General features: G+C 43.5%; 1 protein-coding gene across 1 annotated transcript; it reads left to right on the top strand.

Moving 5' to 3' along the window:
• Window positions 1–303: 303 nt before the first annotated feature.
• LOC139477193 (meiosis-specific nuclear structural protein 1-like) lies at window positions 304–14,917 on the top strand. The gene is made up of 10 exons (XM_071259752.1): window positions 304–394; window positions 4,347–4,553; window positions 6,908–7,035; window positions 9,093–9,195; window positions 9,782–10,011; window positions 10,909–11,125; window positions 11,534–11,641; window positions 12,197–12,319; window positions 12,462–12,722; window positions 13,981–14,917. Exons 1-10 carry the CDS (start codon window positions 389–391, stop codon window positions 14,095–14,097), a joined length of 1,500 nt encoding a protein of 499 aa, XP_071115853.1. The 5' UTR covers window positions 304–388; the 3' UTR covers window positions 14,098–14,917.
• The last annotated feature ends 2,008 nt before the right edge of the window (window positions 14,918–16,925 follow it).

Raw genomic sequence — 16,925 nt, forward strand, 5'->3', positions numbered from 1 at the left:
CTAATTATACGCAATCAAAATAAACCACAGGGTTTTGCCCGTGCCTACTGTATGGTCGAGTCTATTCCACGAGGAAAGGGGTGACACGTTAAATGATAATGCTTCTTTCCAAATCCAAGTATTATTATTTGAAAGATTACGTTTCTTCAACGTTGCTGTAAATAATTAAATTATGCGAAAATCTGTTTGTGAGAAATGTGGTGAATATTATTTTAATGATATTCGACAAGAGCTCTTTCTCTGAGATTACTGGTTTCCTGTCACCCCTAGCAACGCTTGTAGATACTCCCCTATACAATAACACTGGGGTGGCCATATTAGAGATTTGGTGAAAAAGGAGGGAAGATAAATCTGTTACAAATCGAGTAGAACTTGCAAAAAAAGCAAGATGATGGTGAGTGTTCAGTGTTCTATTTTCAATGTTTAATCTGTTACTGGTGAAGGCATAAGTAAATAGCGTACTGTTGTTATAAAGAGTGTTTACACAGTATTGAAACTGCAATGAAGAGTCATTGTCCCCTAATTTCGAGCCACCACTAACATGCTTACCGTTGTCCCAATACCCTCGAAAGTATTGCTTGCTACTTGTGTTAATTCTGTGTGTTGATAATTAAATTGGGCCACAATTTTGGAACTTTGCAGGCCAAAGTTGAGAGAAGAAACAGAAGAAATGTCGTACCATAAAAATTAAACATCCTATGGATAGATATTGACATAAAAATCACACTGTGCATTAGCCCGTGGGATATATATATATATATATATATATATATATATATATATATATATATATATATACCAACCTGTTTATAGATCTACTTTTAGTGCATTTACGACCAGGACATTATAGTGTTTATATTAGGCTATGACAAATAAGAATCACAGGAACTCGATGATAACTTGTATAGTATATAATATCTGTAAAGAAAACAATCACACACTTCTATGGATATGGACAGTGAGGGACACCCGCTATCTTCGTCCATATTCAAGATTTGTCACTCGGTTCGAATCACACCTCGACATCTCATGAAATATGAATGTCATATATTCCAACCTATTGGCCCTTGTTAACAAACCATAGGCTACACAATCCTGTTCATCTGTAGTCTCCTTGCCTCGTATTTATTTTGAAACAACCATTGACTCTCAGCATCACTCATCCCTGGTTATGTGTAATTTGTCATCCTTGCTTGGGCTTGAAGTCATCAGACTGTAGGTACTTCAATATTATGTGCACACCCTATTACGTTTTACCGCAATATTTATGTAACAGCATGACACAGTCATCCGAGATCTGCGATGTAGTGGTTCAGTTTCTGCATCTATATTTCCCAGTCTTCTTGCTAAGGGGACTTAGTTTGGAATCATAGATTTATCCCTGCTTGAAGCAGATCATTTTGATTCAACACGAGAAGATGCCATCAGAGATAGACACCAACATTTTCAGTCAACTAGTCTTTACAATAATAATATAATATCGACGTAATAAGCGCCCACAGCGATATTTGCTAATATACTGGCTAGTGAACAATCCCAACAATGTACACAAGACTTATTTTTTCGCATATAATACACACTCGTGTGTTATGCACACCCTTAATTATGGGCAATTAAATTCTGGAAAAATATATCTGTCGTACATAAACATTTCAGGCTGCTTAAACCTCGAAATTTTGTCTTTCAACTCGCCAAAATAATATTCTAATAAGAGCCCCCTGTTTCTAATTTCTGGGCGCTTATTACGTCAAATTTTGCAAAACCCGTAATAATGTCAAGTGTCTACTAATCCTCAGTGATTTTGACACAAAATGTTGTGTATAGGTCAATGACTTGGACCCAAGAAATGAAATAAGTCATGGGAAGAATGTCAATAGTCAATAAGTCAAATAAACAAACCAGGCGAATGAGCCATCAGTTCAAGAAATCAGTTAAATACTGTTTCTGAATAGATGAATTTATACGATCTGGCCATAAACGTTGCAATAAGGAAAAACCTTGACTAAGTTGCCATGGCTCGTGACAGCATTTGCCAATGATGCAGACCGTACGATGCAAAGGTATGCGTTGCTGAGAATTTCAGTTACAATTTTTGATGACTGTGCATTGTTTTATTTTTAATCCATTGATGAACCTAGGATTTTATTAAGGTGGGCCCTAGGGCCCATAGACCTTGAAAAGTGTGTCACGTTTCATAAATATTGTTGGGCACATAGTCAATTCGACGCCTTAAACATAAAAATGCTGCAAATATATTTGTTCAAACATCATGTTTAAAACTTAAAGCAACTCTTGTGTATCTGTCAGTGTTTTTTACTGCAGTAAAAACTCAAAGTTAAATCAGTACTTTTAAAGAATCGTGCATAGCTTCTGCACACCCACCAGGTCTGGGGGCAACACTGCCATAAACTTCACCCCCCAGACACAAGGACACCTGGCCCAATGTGCAATGTCTGACCCAGTCCCCACGTTCAAGCATACCTTACCTTGTACTTACTACTTGGTGGAAACTAAGACAATATTGACGACGTAAGACATTCATACGACATACAATATCATCACGTCATGAACAGTAAGAAAGGCATGGTGCTGAAAACTCTGATTGAAAACAGGATGATATTTGTACTGTATATTCTCACAATGACACAAAATTTGAGAGCATTTCATCGGTCATTAAAATGGATACTGTAAGTAAGAATAATCCTTACTATATTCCTTGTAATCATGAAATTATGAAACATTTAACGCCTTGCTTAGCATTTCTATCGGTAAAAAAACAAATCATCTACAAATTGAAATTGTTTTGGTCTATGACCAGTGACCAACGGTCATCTGAAACCCTGGTCCTAATATTACCTTAGCCAGTGGGCAGTACGGCAGGGACTATTGGATAAGTGCTAATTTCTGATGCTGACCATTCCAGTCTGTGCCAGATATGTTTGAGTCGACTAGTTCGATAATGACTCAATATCCGACCATGGATAGCCATGGTAGCCTGCTTCTGTGTTTATACGCGTCTCTAGTCCATTTATCAGTTTCATCAGGCAGAAGTGAGGTGAGGTGAAATGGGGTTCAAGATTAGTGTGTGTGCGTGTGTTTGACAAATGCAAATTTTATAGTGCTTAGCCCACTGAGATACCAGGCCGCAGTTTAAAGGCAATGTAAGTTGATGGCTCTGTGGGCTTTTAAAACATGCATGAAATTATTTCCAAGTGTGACGTCTCATGCCCAGTTCAATTCTTGAACTAAAACAACAGAGCTGTGGTGTTCGGCATTAAGGGGCTAAAACAAGAAATGGTCTGCTCGGAGTCAGTATACTGTGTACTGAGTGGGGTATTCATGTTAAACTGCGGCATGGTATCTCAGTAAATCGGCATCAGTCTGGTCTAGTACAAGCAGCCACACACACACACACACGCATGCACGTCGCTATATAAGTGCAATAATCTTGGACGCGACGTTAAACCCCATTTCACCTCACCTTAAATCATGCATGAAATTATTTCCGAGTCTGACGTCTCATGCCCGGTTCAATTCTCAAACCAATACAATAGAGCTCCGCACAGTGAAGCTGACAATGCAAGCTCTGCGCAGAGTAAACCGTTTCAGTCATCTTTTTTATCAGAGGCAAATTGAAGAGAAAGTCAAAATACCAATTGCCAGCTTGATATATATAAGCCAGTGTTTATCAAAGTCTAGATTACAATAAAAACATGTCTTGGTCGTATGAAGCCAAACCCTTTCCTACCCAGAATTCCTTGCAGCCAGCCTGATACATCTGTCCCATCGTCACTTCATTCACAATCTACCAATCCAAAATCCAATAAACATACAAACACCCACCTCACCCGGCTCCCTTAGTTCCCTCCTCCACCCACCTCGGCATTTATTCCAAATTTCAAAATTTCAAAAAATCAATATAAGCAACCCCTAAAAGCCCCCTCTTGGGTTGCACACACCACTTTCACCCTTCTCGGAATACACTAAATGGTCCGGCCAGGCCCGTGTGCGAAATACGCTGTAGTCGGAAAGCGCACGTTAAATCTTCTATATCAGTCAGTCAGTTTCATTCACAGTCCATTCATATGTTTTCATTTGTTTCCAAAGCCGAGTAAACTCGTGGGGTGTGGGGGTGGGGATACCAGCTATTGTTTACTAATGCAGCTTCAGAACAGTCAACGTCTTGTTCCTTTAAATTTTAACTTTTAACTTCACTTTTAACTTTTAACCTGGTGGGTCACTCCACAAATTTTTGACTTTGTTCTCTTGACAAAGCCCCACTCTCCGAGTTGCTGAAAATAATTGCTGTGTTTTGTGAGCTGTAAGTGGAGATGCTTGTTTTGTAGACCAACATCCGTAGCAACATGCGCGGCCACATGCTGGAGCAGACTCGCAGGCAGGAGGAGGTGCGGGAGGACACGCTGAAGCGACTCGCCACGGAGAGGATGATGGACGCCAACATGCGCAGCGAGGAGAGGATCGAGGACAAGCGCTTCCTGCGGCGGCAACAGATAGAAAACAAGGAGCGAGAAATGGAGGAGTCCATATTGAGGGTGAGATGTCCTACACTGTCAGTAGGGTGAGATGTCCTACACTGTATGAGTAGGGTGAGATGTCCTACACTGTCAGGAGGATGAGATGTCCTACACTGTACGTAGGGTGAGATGTCCTACACTGTATCATTAGGGTGAGATGTCCTACTCTGTATCAGCAGAGTGAAATGTCCTACACTGTATCATTAGGGTGAAATGTCCTACACTGTATCAGTAGGGTGAGATGTTCTACACTGTCCGTAGGGTGAAATGTCCTACACTGTATCAGCAGAGTGAGATGTCCTACACTGTATCATTAGGGTGAGATGTCCTACACTGTATCAGCAGAGTGAAATGTCCTACACTGTATCATTAGGGTGAAATGTCCTACACTGTATCATTAGGGTGAGATATCCTACACTGTATCATTAGGGTGAAATGTCCTACACTGTATCAGTAGGGTGAGATGTCCTACACTGTATCTATAGGGTGAGATGTCCTACACTGTATCATTAGGGTGAGATATCCTACACTGTCAGTAGGGTGAAATGTCCTACACTGTATCAGTAGGTTGAGATGTCCTACACTGTATCATTAGGGTGAAATGTCCTACACTGTATCAGCAGAGTGAAATGTCCTACACTGTATCATTAGGGTGAAATGTCCTACACTGTATCAGTAGGGTGAGATATCCTACACTGTATCAGTAGGGTGAGATATCCTACACTGTATCATTAGGGTGAGATATCCTACACTGTCAGTAGTGTGAGATGTCCTACACTGTATCATTAGGGTGAGATGTCCTACACTGTATCAGTAGGGTGAGATATCCTACACTGTATCAGTAGGGTGAGATATCCTACACTGTATCAGTAGGGTGAGATGTCCTACACTGTATCATTAGGGTGAGATATCCTACACTGTATCAGTAGGGTGAGATATCCTACACTGTATCAGTAGGGTGAGATATCCTACACTGTATCAGTAGGGTGAGATATCCTACACTGTATCAGTAGGGTGAGATATCCTACACTGTATCAGTAGGGTGAGATATCCTACACTGTATCAGTAGGGTGAGATGTCCTACACTGTATCATTAGGGTGAGATGTCCTACACTGTATCATTAGGGTGAGATATCCTACACTGTCAGTAGGGTGAAATGTCCTACACTGTATCAGTAGGGTGAGATGTCCTACACTGTATCAGCAGAGTGAAATGTCCTACACTGTATCATTAGGGTGAAATGTCCTACACTGTATCATTAGGGTGAGATATCCTACACTGTCAGTAGAGTGAAATGTCCTACACTGTATCATTAGGGTGAGATATCCTACACTGTATCAGTAGGGTGAGATATCCTACACTGTATCAGTAGGGTGAGATGTCCTACACTGTATCATTAGGGTGAGATGTCCTACACTGTATCATTAGGGTGAGATATCCTACACTGTCAGTAGTGTGAAATGTCCTACACTGTATCAGTAGGGTGAGATGTCCTACACTGTATCAGCAGAGTGAAATGTCCTACACTGTATCATTAGGGTGAAATGTCCTACACTGTATCAGTAGGGTGAGATATCCTACACTGTATCAGCAGAGTGAAATGTCCTACACTGTATCATTAGGGTGAGATATCCTACACTGTATCAGTAGGGTGAGATATCCTACACTGTATCATTAGGTTTGAGATATCTTACACTGTCAGTAGTGTGAGATGTCCTACACTGTATCATTAGGGTGAGATATCCTACACTGTATCAGTAGGGTGAGATATCCTACACTGTATCAGTAGGGTGAGATATCCTACACTGTATCAGTAGGGTGAGATGTCCTACACTGTATCATTAGGGTGAGATGTCCTACACTGTATCATTAGGGTGAGATATCCTACACTGTATCAGTAGGGTGAGATATCCTACACTGTATCAGTAGGGTGAGATATCCTACGCTGTATCAGTAGGGTGAGATATCCTACACTGTATCAGTAGGGTGAGATATCCTACACTGTATCAGTAGGGTGAAATGTCCTACACTGTATCATTAGGGTGAGATATCCTACACTGTATCATTAGGGTGAGATATCCTACACTGTATCAGTAGGGTGAAATGTCCTACACTGTCAGTAGGGTGAGATGTCCTACACTGTCATTAGGGTGAGATGTTCTACACTGTCACTAGGGTGTGATGTCCTACACTGTATGAGTAGGGTGAGATGTCCTACACTGTCAGTAGGGTGAGATGTCCTACACTGTCAGTAGGGTGAGATGTCCTACACTGTATCAGTAGGGTGAGATGTCCTACACTATCAGTAGGGTGAGATGTCCTACGCTGAGTCATTTTTTCACTGTGTCACTGTTGTGATGTTGTGTTGTAGTCGGAGCGGGACAGGTTGTTAAAGGACCAGCAGCTGGCCCAAGAGGAACAACTGGCTCAGCAGCTGGAGAAGATGAAGCAGGAGAAGACGAAGGATGAGAAGATGAGGCAGCAGATCCGGGAAACCAGGTAACTCCTCCACAACTCCATCCCAACATGACACAGATTACCCATTGGTTTGCATGTAAGAGCACTTTGGGATCCTAGCTGAGGAGAAAAACACTCTGTGACCCTTGTCAGTGAACTGTAGTTAATGTTTGAGTAAATGCATGTTAACACATATTGATAGCAATAAAGCAGTCCCGGCGTTCCAACGTCCCAACGGTGTAGTCAGACAGATTGTGTCTGAGGTCATCCCTCAGTCATCTAGGGCGGGCGTCGATCTGGCGATAACGTCACTGACAGGGAGGTGCAGAAAGATGGCTGTCCTATCTCAAGATGTTTGCTTCTGAGTTGGACTGCTCTCTCTGGAATACATGCACCACTTTGGGATGTTCGGTGATCAAGGGGGGTCTGGTAGCCTGGGGGTAAAAGCGTTCGCTCGTCATGCCGAAGACCCGGGTTTGATTCCCGACATGGGTACAATGTGTGAAGCCCATTTCTGGTGTCCCCCGCTGTGATGTTGCTGGAATATTGCGAAAAACGGCGTAAAATCAAACACACTCACTATGATGATCTGGTGGTGCTACCTGTCAGTATTGGTAATGAGATGACAACAGTTGCCGTAGTGGTTCCAGTTGTCATGCATGAACTGCCTCCCTCCACCTCCAGATGTGAGATGTCCAGTACCTAAGTTTCCCTGTTGTACTGGAGGTGACGTCTGTTGTCATGACATCACCTGTCTCTCTGCCTCTGAAGCAGGCTTGCTGGACTTTTTACACTCAAGACGCTGTTTATAAACTGAAAAAGTTGGTAGAATGAATTTTGCCCTTGTGTCTTTCAGTATAAAAGACTGAGGTTTAAACTTTTATCGACTCATGATGATGTGTTCGGTGAGAGTCTCCACCTGTCCAGGGCCCACTTGTACAAAGCGATCTTAGCGCTAAGATGATCGTAACTCCCATACTTTAACATAGGCTTACAATAGTCTTAGCGCTAAGATCGCTTTGTGCAAGTGGGCCCAGGTCTTCCTTTGGGCGGCCTTCAGTGAAGTTTCTCTGTAGGGTAGACATTTCACACGTTATACCTGTGAAAATTCGGGTTAGACTAGGTCTTCACCAACCCATGCTTGCCGCAAGAGGTGACTATGCTTGTCATAAGAGGTGACTAACATGCTTGGGTGGTCAGGCTCACAGAGTTGGTTGATGCAATTCATTGTAATTGCGTAGATGGATGCTCATGATGTCAATCACTGGATTGTTTGGTCCAGATTCGATTACAGTAGACCATGGATATAACGAACTACAAGGGACCAGAGAAATCAGTTCGTTATATCCGTTTATATCGCTATACAAGTCACTAATTAGTGGTAGATGGGCTTGTCGGTGATCAGATATCAGTTCGCTATATCCGTTAGTTCACTGTAGAGAGATCCGTGAAGATTCCGGGGTAGAATAAGTCTTCAGCAACCCGTACTTGCCGTAAAAGGTGACTATGCTTGTCGTAAAAGGCGACTAACGGGATCAGACGGTCAGGCTCGCTGACTTGGTTGATGCATGTCATTGATCCCAATTGCTTAGATCGATGCTCATAATGTCAATCACTGGATTGTCTGGTCCAGACTCGATTATTTTACAGACCGCCATCATATAGCAGGAATATTGCTGAGTGCGTTGTTAAACAACAAACAAACAAACAAACAAACAAATCACTGTAGAGAGTTTGTTATGTTTTACATTTTATGTTATGATATATAGGAGATAAATCAGGGAGTTTGTAACAGTTTGTTGTATGTGTTAGTTTGCTCTATCTTTGTTCTTATATCCGTGTTCTACTGTATTTACAGACCACCATCATATAGCTGGAATATTGAGTGCAGCATTAAACAAACAAACAAAAACAAATCACTAGCTTCATCTTCATTTTACCAGATAACCAGATAGTCTGTGACTCCTCGCAGCTCGTTGCTCATTGTACGTCTTCTCCTTCAGCCTGTGACTCCTCGCAACTCGTCGCTCATTGTACACCTTCTCCTTCAGCCTGTGACTCCTCGCAGCTCGTTGCTTATTGTACGTCTTCTCCTTCAGTCTGGAGCTGCGTGAGCTGGAGGCCAAGTTGAAGGCCGCCTACATGAACAAGGAGAGAGCTGCCCAGCTGGCGGAGAAAGACGCCCTCAAGTTTGACCAGATGGTGAGTAGCTCCCTCCATGCACACAGTACCCGTGAAGATCCGGGGTAGACTAGGTCTTCAGCAACCCATGCTTGCCGTAAAAGGTGATTATGCTTGTCGTAAAAGGTGACTAACGGGATCGTGTGGTCAGGCTCGATGACCTGGTTGATGCATGTTATCGATCCCAATTGCGTGGATCGATGATCATGATATTAATCACTGAATTGTCAGGTCCAGACTCGATTATTTACAGACCGCCGTCATATAGCTGGAATATTGCTGAGTGCGGCGTTAAAGAACAAACAAACAAACAAACTCTCTAATAAATTTGTTTGGTGTGATTGTAGAAACGAGACAGCCAGATCGCGTTTTGATGCCCAACTGTTGGTGTGTTTGTAGAAACGAGACAGCCAGATCGTGTTTTGATGCCCGACTGTTGGTGTGTTTGTAGAAACGAGACAGCCAGATCGTGTTTTGATGCCCAACTGTTGGTGTGTTTGTTGAAACGAGACAGCCAGATCGTGTTTTGATGCCCAACTGTTGGTGTGTTTGTAGAAACGAGACAGCCAGATCGTGTTTTGATGCCCAACTGTTGGTGTGTTTGTAGAAACGAGACAGCCAGATCGCGAGGGAGATGAAGGAGCAGCACGACCGGGCTGCGGAGGCGGAGCAGGCGCGTCAGATGGAGCGCTACAAGGAGCAGGTGCGGTACCAGCAGGAGCTGGAGCGCCAGCTGGAGGAACAGGAAGTGCGGCGCCAGCAGGCGTACGAGGAGTTCCTCAAGGAGAAGCTCATGATCGACGAGATCGTACGCAAGATCTACGAGGAGGACCAGAGGTACTGTGATCAGTCAACCTCCACTGTCTGTGACTCCACTCTTGGAGTGACTTGTCTCTCAGCATCATTTTCTGGACAATTTAGTATAAATATAGACTACTAGTGGCAGAGCTTACTGGCCTGAACAGATTTTTACCAGACTTGAGATTCAGACTAATGGCTCAAGTCACAGACAGCTCTCTTTGTGTGTATTACAGCATGATAAAATGTGTGTGTATTACAGATGTAAAATGTGTGTGTATTACAGCATGGTAAAATGTGTGTGTATTACAGCATGGTAAAATGTGTGTGTATTACAGGTGTAAAATGTGTGTGTATTACAGGTGTAAAATGTGTGTGTGTATTACAGGTGTAAAATGTGTGTGTGTATTACAGGTGTAAAATGTGTGTGTATTACAGGTGTAAAATGTGTGTGTGTTTTACAGGTGTAAAATGTGTGTGTATTACAGGTGTAAAATGTGTGTGTATTACAGGTGTAAAATGTGTGTGTATATTACAGGTGTAAAATGTGTGTGTATTACAGGTGTAAAATGTGGGTGGTTAACAGGTGTAAAATGTGTGTGTATCACAGGTGTAAAATGTGTGTGTATAACAGGTGTAAAATGTGTGTGTATTACAGGTGTAAAATGTGTGTGTGATTAACAGGTGTAAAATGTGTGTGTTTAACAGGTGTAAAATGTGTGTGAAAAACAAGCAGACAAGCAGAGGATTGTTGCTCATGGTATCAATCACTGGATTATGTGGTCTAGAATTGATTAAGTACAGGCACAGTAATATTGCTTTGTGGGCCTGACAAGACAATAACGTTGTCTGAATGGGATGGTTTCACAGTAGGTTTTTAAAGTTCCCCCTCTTGTGTTTGGTTTTGGTTTGTGTACGTCTGTGGTTGTGTCACAGGGACACGGAGAGGAACCTACAGAAGCGCAAGGCGACGCAGGCATACATCGCGGAGTTCAAGCAGGCGCGGGAGGAGTGGAAGGACCTGGAGCGACGGCGCATGGAGGAGGAGAACATGCGCATCATGCAGTTCGCTAACGTGCAGAAGGAGAGGGAGGATGAGTTCCGCCAACAGAAGATGGAGAAGGAGCAGGCCATGGATCGCATGCAGAAAGAAGTGAGGCCAGCAATTTAATTAATTTAATTTAATTTAATTTAATTTAATTTAATTTAATTTAATTTAATTTAATTTAATTTAATTTAATTTAAAACAGTTTCCTGTACAATCAAACTTTCAAATCAAATCAAATCATATTTTGAACATGTACTAAATTATTTTCTGTTATCGTCAAGACAATGAGCACAGAGACATAAATCAGTCCTATTTTCTCAGTGAGATGTACATGACTGATGATTAGGGTAATGGAGTATATAACTCAAGCTAATAACTATGACTGGGCAATACAATACAATACAATACAATACAATACAATACAATACAATAATACAATACAATACAATACAATAATACAATACAATACAATACAATACAATGTCTGATGGTGGGGTCCATGTTGTGTTGCAGCTGTCGGAGCAGATAGCAAAGAAGGATGCGGAGCGCGAGGAGATGGAGCGGGTCCGGATGGAGCTGTACCTGGAGGAACAGGAGGAGCGGGCTCGACAGCAGGAGCGAGTGAGTACATACACTGCAGGGAGCTGGCTACCTATTTTTGGTTCAAATTCAGACATGTTTCAGTTTTTCCTGAATTACTTTTGCCCTTGCAGTTGAGTAATCACTATTAGAGTAATCACTGTTAGAGTAATAACTGTTAGAGTAATCACTGGTATAGTAATCACTGTTAGAGTAATCACTGGTATAGTAATCACTGTTAGAGTAATCACTGTTAGAGTTATCACTGGTATAGTAATCACTGTTAGAGTAATCACTGGTATAGTAATCACTGTTAGAGTGATCACTGTTAGAGTAATCACTGTTAGAGTGATCACTGTTAGAGTAATCACTGTTAGAGTAATCACTGGTATAGTAATCACTGTTAGAGTAATCACTGTTAGAGTAATCACTGGTATAGTAATCACTGTTAGAGTAATCACTGTTAGAGTAATCACTGTTAGAGTAATCACTGGTATAGTAATCACTGGTATAGTAATCACAAGTGCTTTGAAATATGGAGTTGACATGCTGGAGAAGGTTGTGAACTTTGACCTGATGTGACGCGTGTGTGTGCAGGCGGAGATGGAGCGCAAGCTGCGGCAGAGGATCGACCTACAGGCCACCCACTCCAAGCAGATGCACTACAAGGCTCTCCGGCTCCAGGCTGAGAAGGACGAGGAGGAGGTCTTCAGACAACAGGTACAACATACCCACATTTTACCACCAAAATATCTAAGTTCACTAATACAATAACATCAGGATGAATTATCACAAATTTAAGTAAACAATTTGACGTTAACTCATGTTCAGTGGACCTGAATCCTAAGTGTTGTTTTTTCAGATGTTGGCCAAGTTTGCGGAGGATGATCGCATCGAGCAGATGAACGCCCAGCGGCGGCGCATGAAGCAGCTGGAGCACAAGCGTGCGGTGGAGACGCTGCTGGACGAGCGGCGGGCGCAGTACGCCTTGGAGAGGGAGCGGGAGGTGGAGGCCAGGCAAGAGGAGGTCAAGATGGAGGACTTCCGGCGACAGATCATCGAGGAGGAGAGGCAGAGGCTGCTGAAGGAACACGCAGGCAGACTGCTGGGATACCTGCCCAAGGTCAGTAGCACAGGGCATCGAGGGGTCAAGGTCTATAGCATAAAGCATCTGGGTGGTCAAGGTTACTAGCATAGGGGTCACACAAGCAGACTGCTGGGATACCTGCCCAAGGTCAGTAGCATAGGGCATCGAGGGGTCAAGGTCTATAGCATAAAGCATCTGGGTGGTCAAGGTCAGTAGCATAGGGGTCACACAAGCAGACTGATGGGATACCTGCCCAAGGTCTGTAGCATAGGGCATCAGGGGTCAAGGTCAGTAGCATAAAGCATCTGGGGGGGCCAAGGTCAGTAGCATAGGGGTCACACAGGCAGACTGATAGGATACCTGCCCAAGGTCTGTAGCATAGGGCATCGAGGGGTCAAGGTCAGTAGCATAAAGCATCTGAGGGGGGTCAAGGTCAGTAGCAATAGGCAGCTAAGGTCAGGTCCAGTATGATCAATATCCCACAGGCAGGCTGTTGGAATACCTTGCCAGGGTTGGTTGAATCCATTAGCCAGAAAGATATGAAAATGTCACCCTTTCACTGTTTGTTTCACTCTCATGTGAGTGTCCATGCATTAGGGCTGCAACGAATACACTGTGAGGCGAATACGATTCATATCACGAGTATAGGGTAACGAATGCGAATATTAATTCACAAATACAATGAAAAGTCAGCAGTTGATTTATTATCATTATAGTCAGTGAAACAATAACAACATAAACATTTGACATGATTTGTTAATTATTAATTTATTATACTTTTATATACTGCACTTATCCAGCTACTCGTATCTGCTCAAATGCGACAATGACCAGCGGCCACAATACTGTCAAATTAAATATTAAAAGAGTGTTGTCATTGAAAGAAATCTACAGGGGATGTAAATACACATGATTGCATATTCATAAATATTCGATTCTAGTGGCCACGAAGAACGAATTCAATTCATGAATGGTTATGGTTCGATTCACCGAATACGTGAGTGAATCGTAACAGCCCTACCATGCATTCAAAGGAAAACCCTAACAATGTATGGGGGCGGTCGGGTAGCCTAGTGGTTAAAGCGTTCGCTGGTCACGCCGAAGACCGGGGTTCAATTCCCGACATGGGTACAATGTGTGAAGCCCATTTCAGGTGTCCCCCGCCGTGATATTGCTGGAATATTGCTAAAAGCGGTGTTAAATCAAACTCACTCACTCACTAACAATGTATGATATTGAAACAACTGAGGACACAGTTACATGTGCTTCTCTAAAACCGGTGCTTGTATTGCAGGGGGTGATCCGGGACAGCCAGGACCTACAGATGCTGGGCCCCGAGTTCCGGGATGCATACAAACAGAGGCAGATCGACCCATTTGATGAGTCCGCCTGGGACCAGAGTGCCCGATAGTGCCCCGCCCGCCCCCTCCAACATTTTTACATACAGACACAACCGACGGAGTGGCCACACTGTCATCAAGTTGTGCACTCTTCACGTTATCTTTGTGTTTACAAATGTTCATGTGATTCTTCAGCCATGTGGTAATGCTAATAATTCATGTCTCATTTTCCCTGTGAACACATCTGCATGTGGCCTCCAAACACGATGTAAGGAAGACAAGTTCTTAGTGGAAGTAACTTATTCGTTTTGTTCTGTTGAATTATTACGTCCAGATGTTTCAGATTTGTTTTTATTCTAAACTTGTTTATTTGAAGATTTATTTATCACAGACTTGTGTATAAGCTCCATGTGTCCAGTATTTCTATGCATTATCAGCCGTGGCTGACAAAACTGAAATGTGGCTCCGTCCAGAATGTTTTGCCACGACACAGATGTAGCCGTCCTTGATTTGGCCACCCCACCCACACTTCACCCTGTCATCAGGAGTGCCCATTTTGTACTTTTGTATTTTGATGTAGAACCCTTCACATAGTTAATTCAAACTCTCGTCAATAATTTCAAAATGTCATTTAATATTTCTTTAACTTCAAAGTCTTCACGAAACAATTACTAATGTCAAATATGATTTGAAGAGAATGATAATCACCAAGATAAACTCTATGGAATAATGTCAGCGTGTGAATCCTCACCATTGTATGTATGGTGGAACTATTGTGTCAGTAGGATGTTTGTATATATCTCTGTAGACTTCTACACTGTAAATAGAGACTGGGTGTACATATACTATGAGGTAGTCAGCTGCTGTGATGGAAGTAAATGCTTGTAAATCTGTCCGTATTTGTTATTGTCAACCCCTGGATGTCTCAGACATGATAGCCTGCCTCGAAACATTGTCTGAACTGAGGCAAGTAAATAGATGGGATGGTCATGCTCAACGTCTTGGTTGATTGCATTTGTGTGGATGGATTGCTCACAAGGTCAATCACTGGAGTGTCTGGTCCAGGCTGTCATCATGAAGCAGGAATATTGTCGTCTGGGGTTGAACAACAAACTGAATGAGTATCCTCCCATTATTGACAGGTTCTCATCGTGACCTCCACTCCCCCTACAAGCACCTGTCTACACAACACACAGACTTATACCTCCACTCCCCCTACAAACACCTGTCTACACAAGACACAGACGGATACCTCCACTCCCCCTACAAACACCTGTCCACACAGACGGATACCTCCACTCCCCCTACAAACACCTGTCTACACAACACACAGACTGATACCTCCACTCCCCCTACAAACACCTATCTACACAACACACAGACTGATACCTCCACTCCCCCTACAAGCACCTGTCTACACAACACACAGACTGATACCTCCACTCCCCCTACAAACACCTGTCTACACAACACACAGACGGATACCTCCACTCCCCCTACAAACACCTGTCCACACAGACGGATACCTCCACTCCCCCTACAAACACCTGTCCACACAGACGGATACCTCCACTCCCCCTTCAAACACCTGTCTACACAACACACAGACTGATACCTCCACTCCCCCTACAAACACCTGTCCACACAGACTGATACCTCCACTCCCTCTACAAGCACCTGTCTACACAACACACAGACTGATACCTCCACTCCCCCTACAAACACCTGTCCACACAGACTGATACCTCCACTCCCCCTACAAGCACCTGTCTACACAACACACAGACGGATACCTCCTCTCCCCCTACAAACACCTGTCTACACATACTGAAACCTCCACTCCCCCCACAAACACCTGTCTACACAACACAACGGATACCTCCACTCCCCCTAAAAACGCCTGTTTAACGGCATCGGGTGGTCAGCCTTGCTGACGTGTTTGGTGCATGTCATTGTATCCCAATAGTGTGGATCGATGCTCATAATGTCAATCACTGGATTGTCTGGTCCTGACTCTATTATATACAGACCGCAATCATATAGCTGGAATATTGTTGAGTGCGGCCTTAAAGAACAAACAAGCACCTGTCTACACGTGTACACAGACTGATAGCTCCACTCCCCCTACAAACACTTGTCTACACAACACACAGACTGATACCTCCACTCACCCAACAAGCACCAGTCTACACAACACACAGACTGATACCTCCACTTCCCCTACACACAACACACAACACACAGACTGATACCTCCACTCACCCAACAAGCACCAGTCTACACAACACACAGACTGATACCTCCACTTCCCCTACACACAACACACAACACACAGACTGATACCTCCACTCACCCAACAAGCACCTGTCTACACAACACACAGACTGATACCTCCACTCACCCAACAAGCACCAGTCTACACAACACACAGACTGATACCTCCACTCCCCCTACAAACACCTGTCTACACAACACACAGACTGATACCTCCACTCCCCCTACAAACACCTGTCTACACAACACACAGACTGATACCTCCACTCCCCCTACAAACACCTGTCTACACAACACACAGACAGATACCTCCGCTCCCACAACACACAGACTGATACCGCCACTCCCCCTACAAAACACCTGTCTACACAACACACAGACTGATACCTCCACTCCCCCTACAAACACCTGTCCACACAGACGGATACCTCCACTCCCCCTACAAGCATCTGTCTACACACAACACACAGACTGATACCTCCACTCCCCCTACAAACACCTGTCTACACAAGACACAGAAGGATACCTCCACTCCCCCTACAAACACCTGTCCACACAGACTGATACCTCCACTCCCCCTACAAACACCTGTCCACACAACACACAGACTGATACCTCCACTCCC

This window comes from Haliotis cracherodii, unplaced genomic scaffold (genome assembly GCF_022045235.1).
Source record: "Haliotis cracherodii isolate W230 unplaced genomic scaffold, xgHalCrac1.p SCAF_32, whole genome shotgun sequence".
NCBI classification, from domain to species: Eukaryota; Metazoa; Mollusca; class Gastropoda; order Lepetellida; family Haliotidae; genus Haliotis; species Haliotis cracherodii.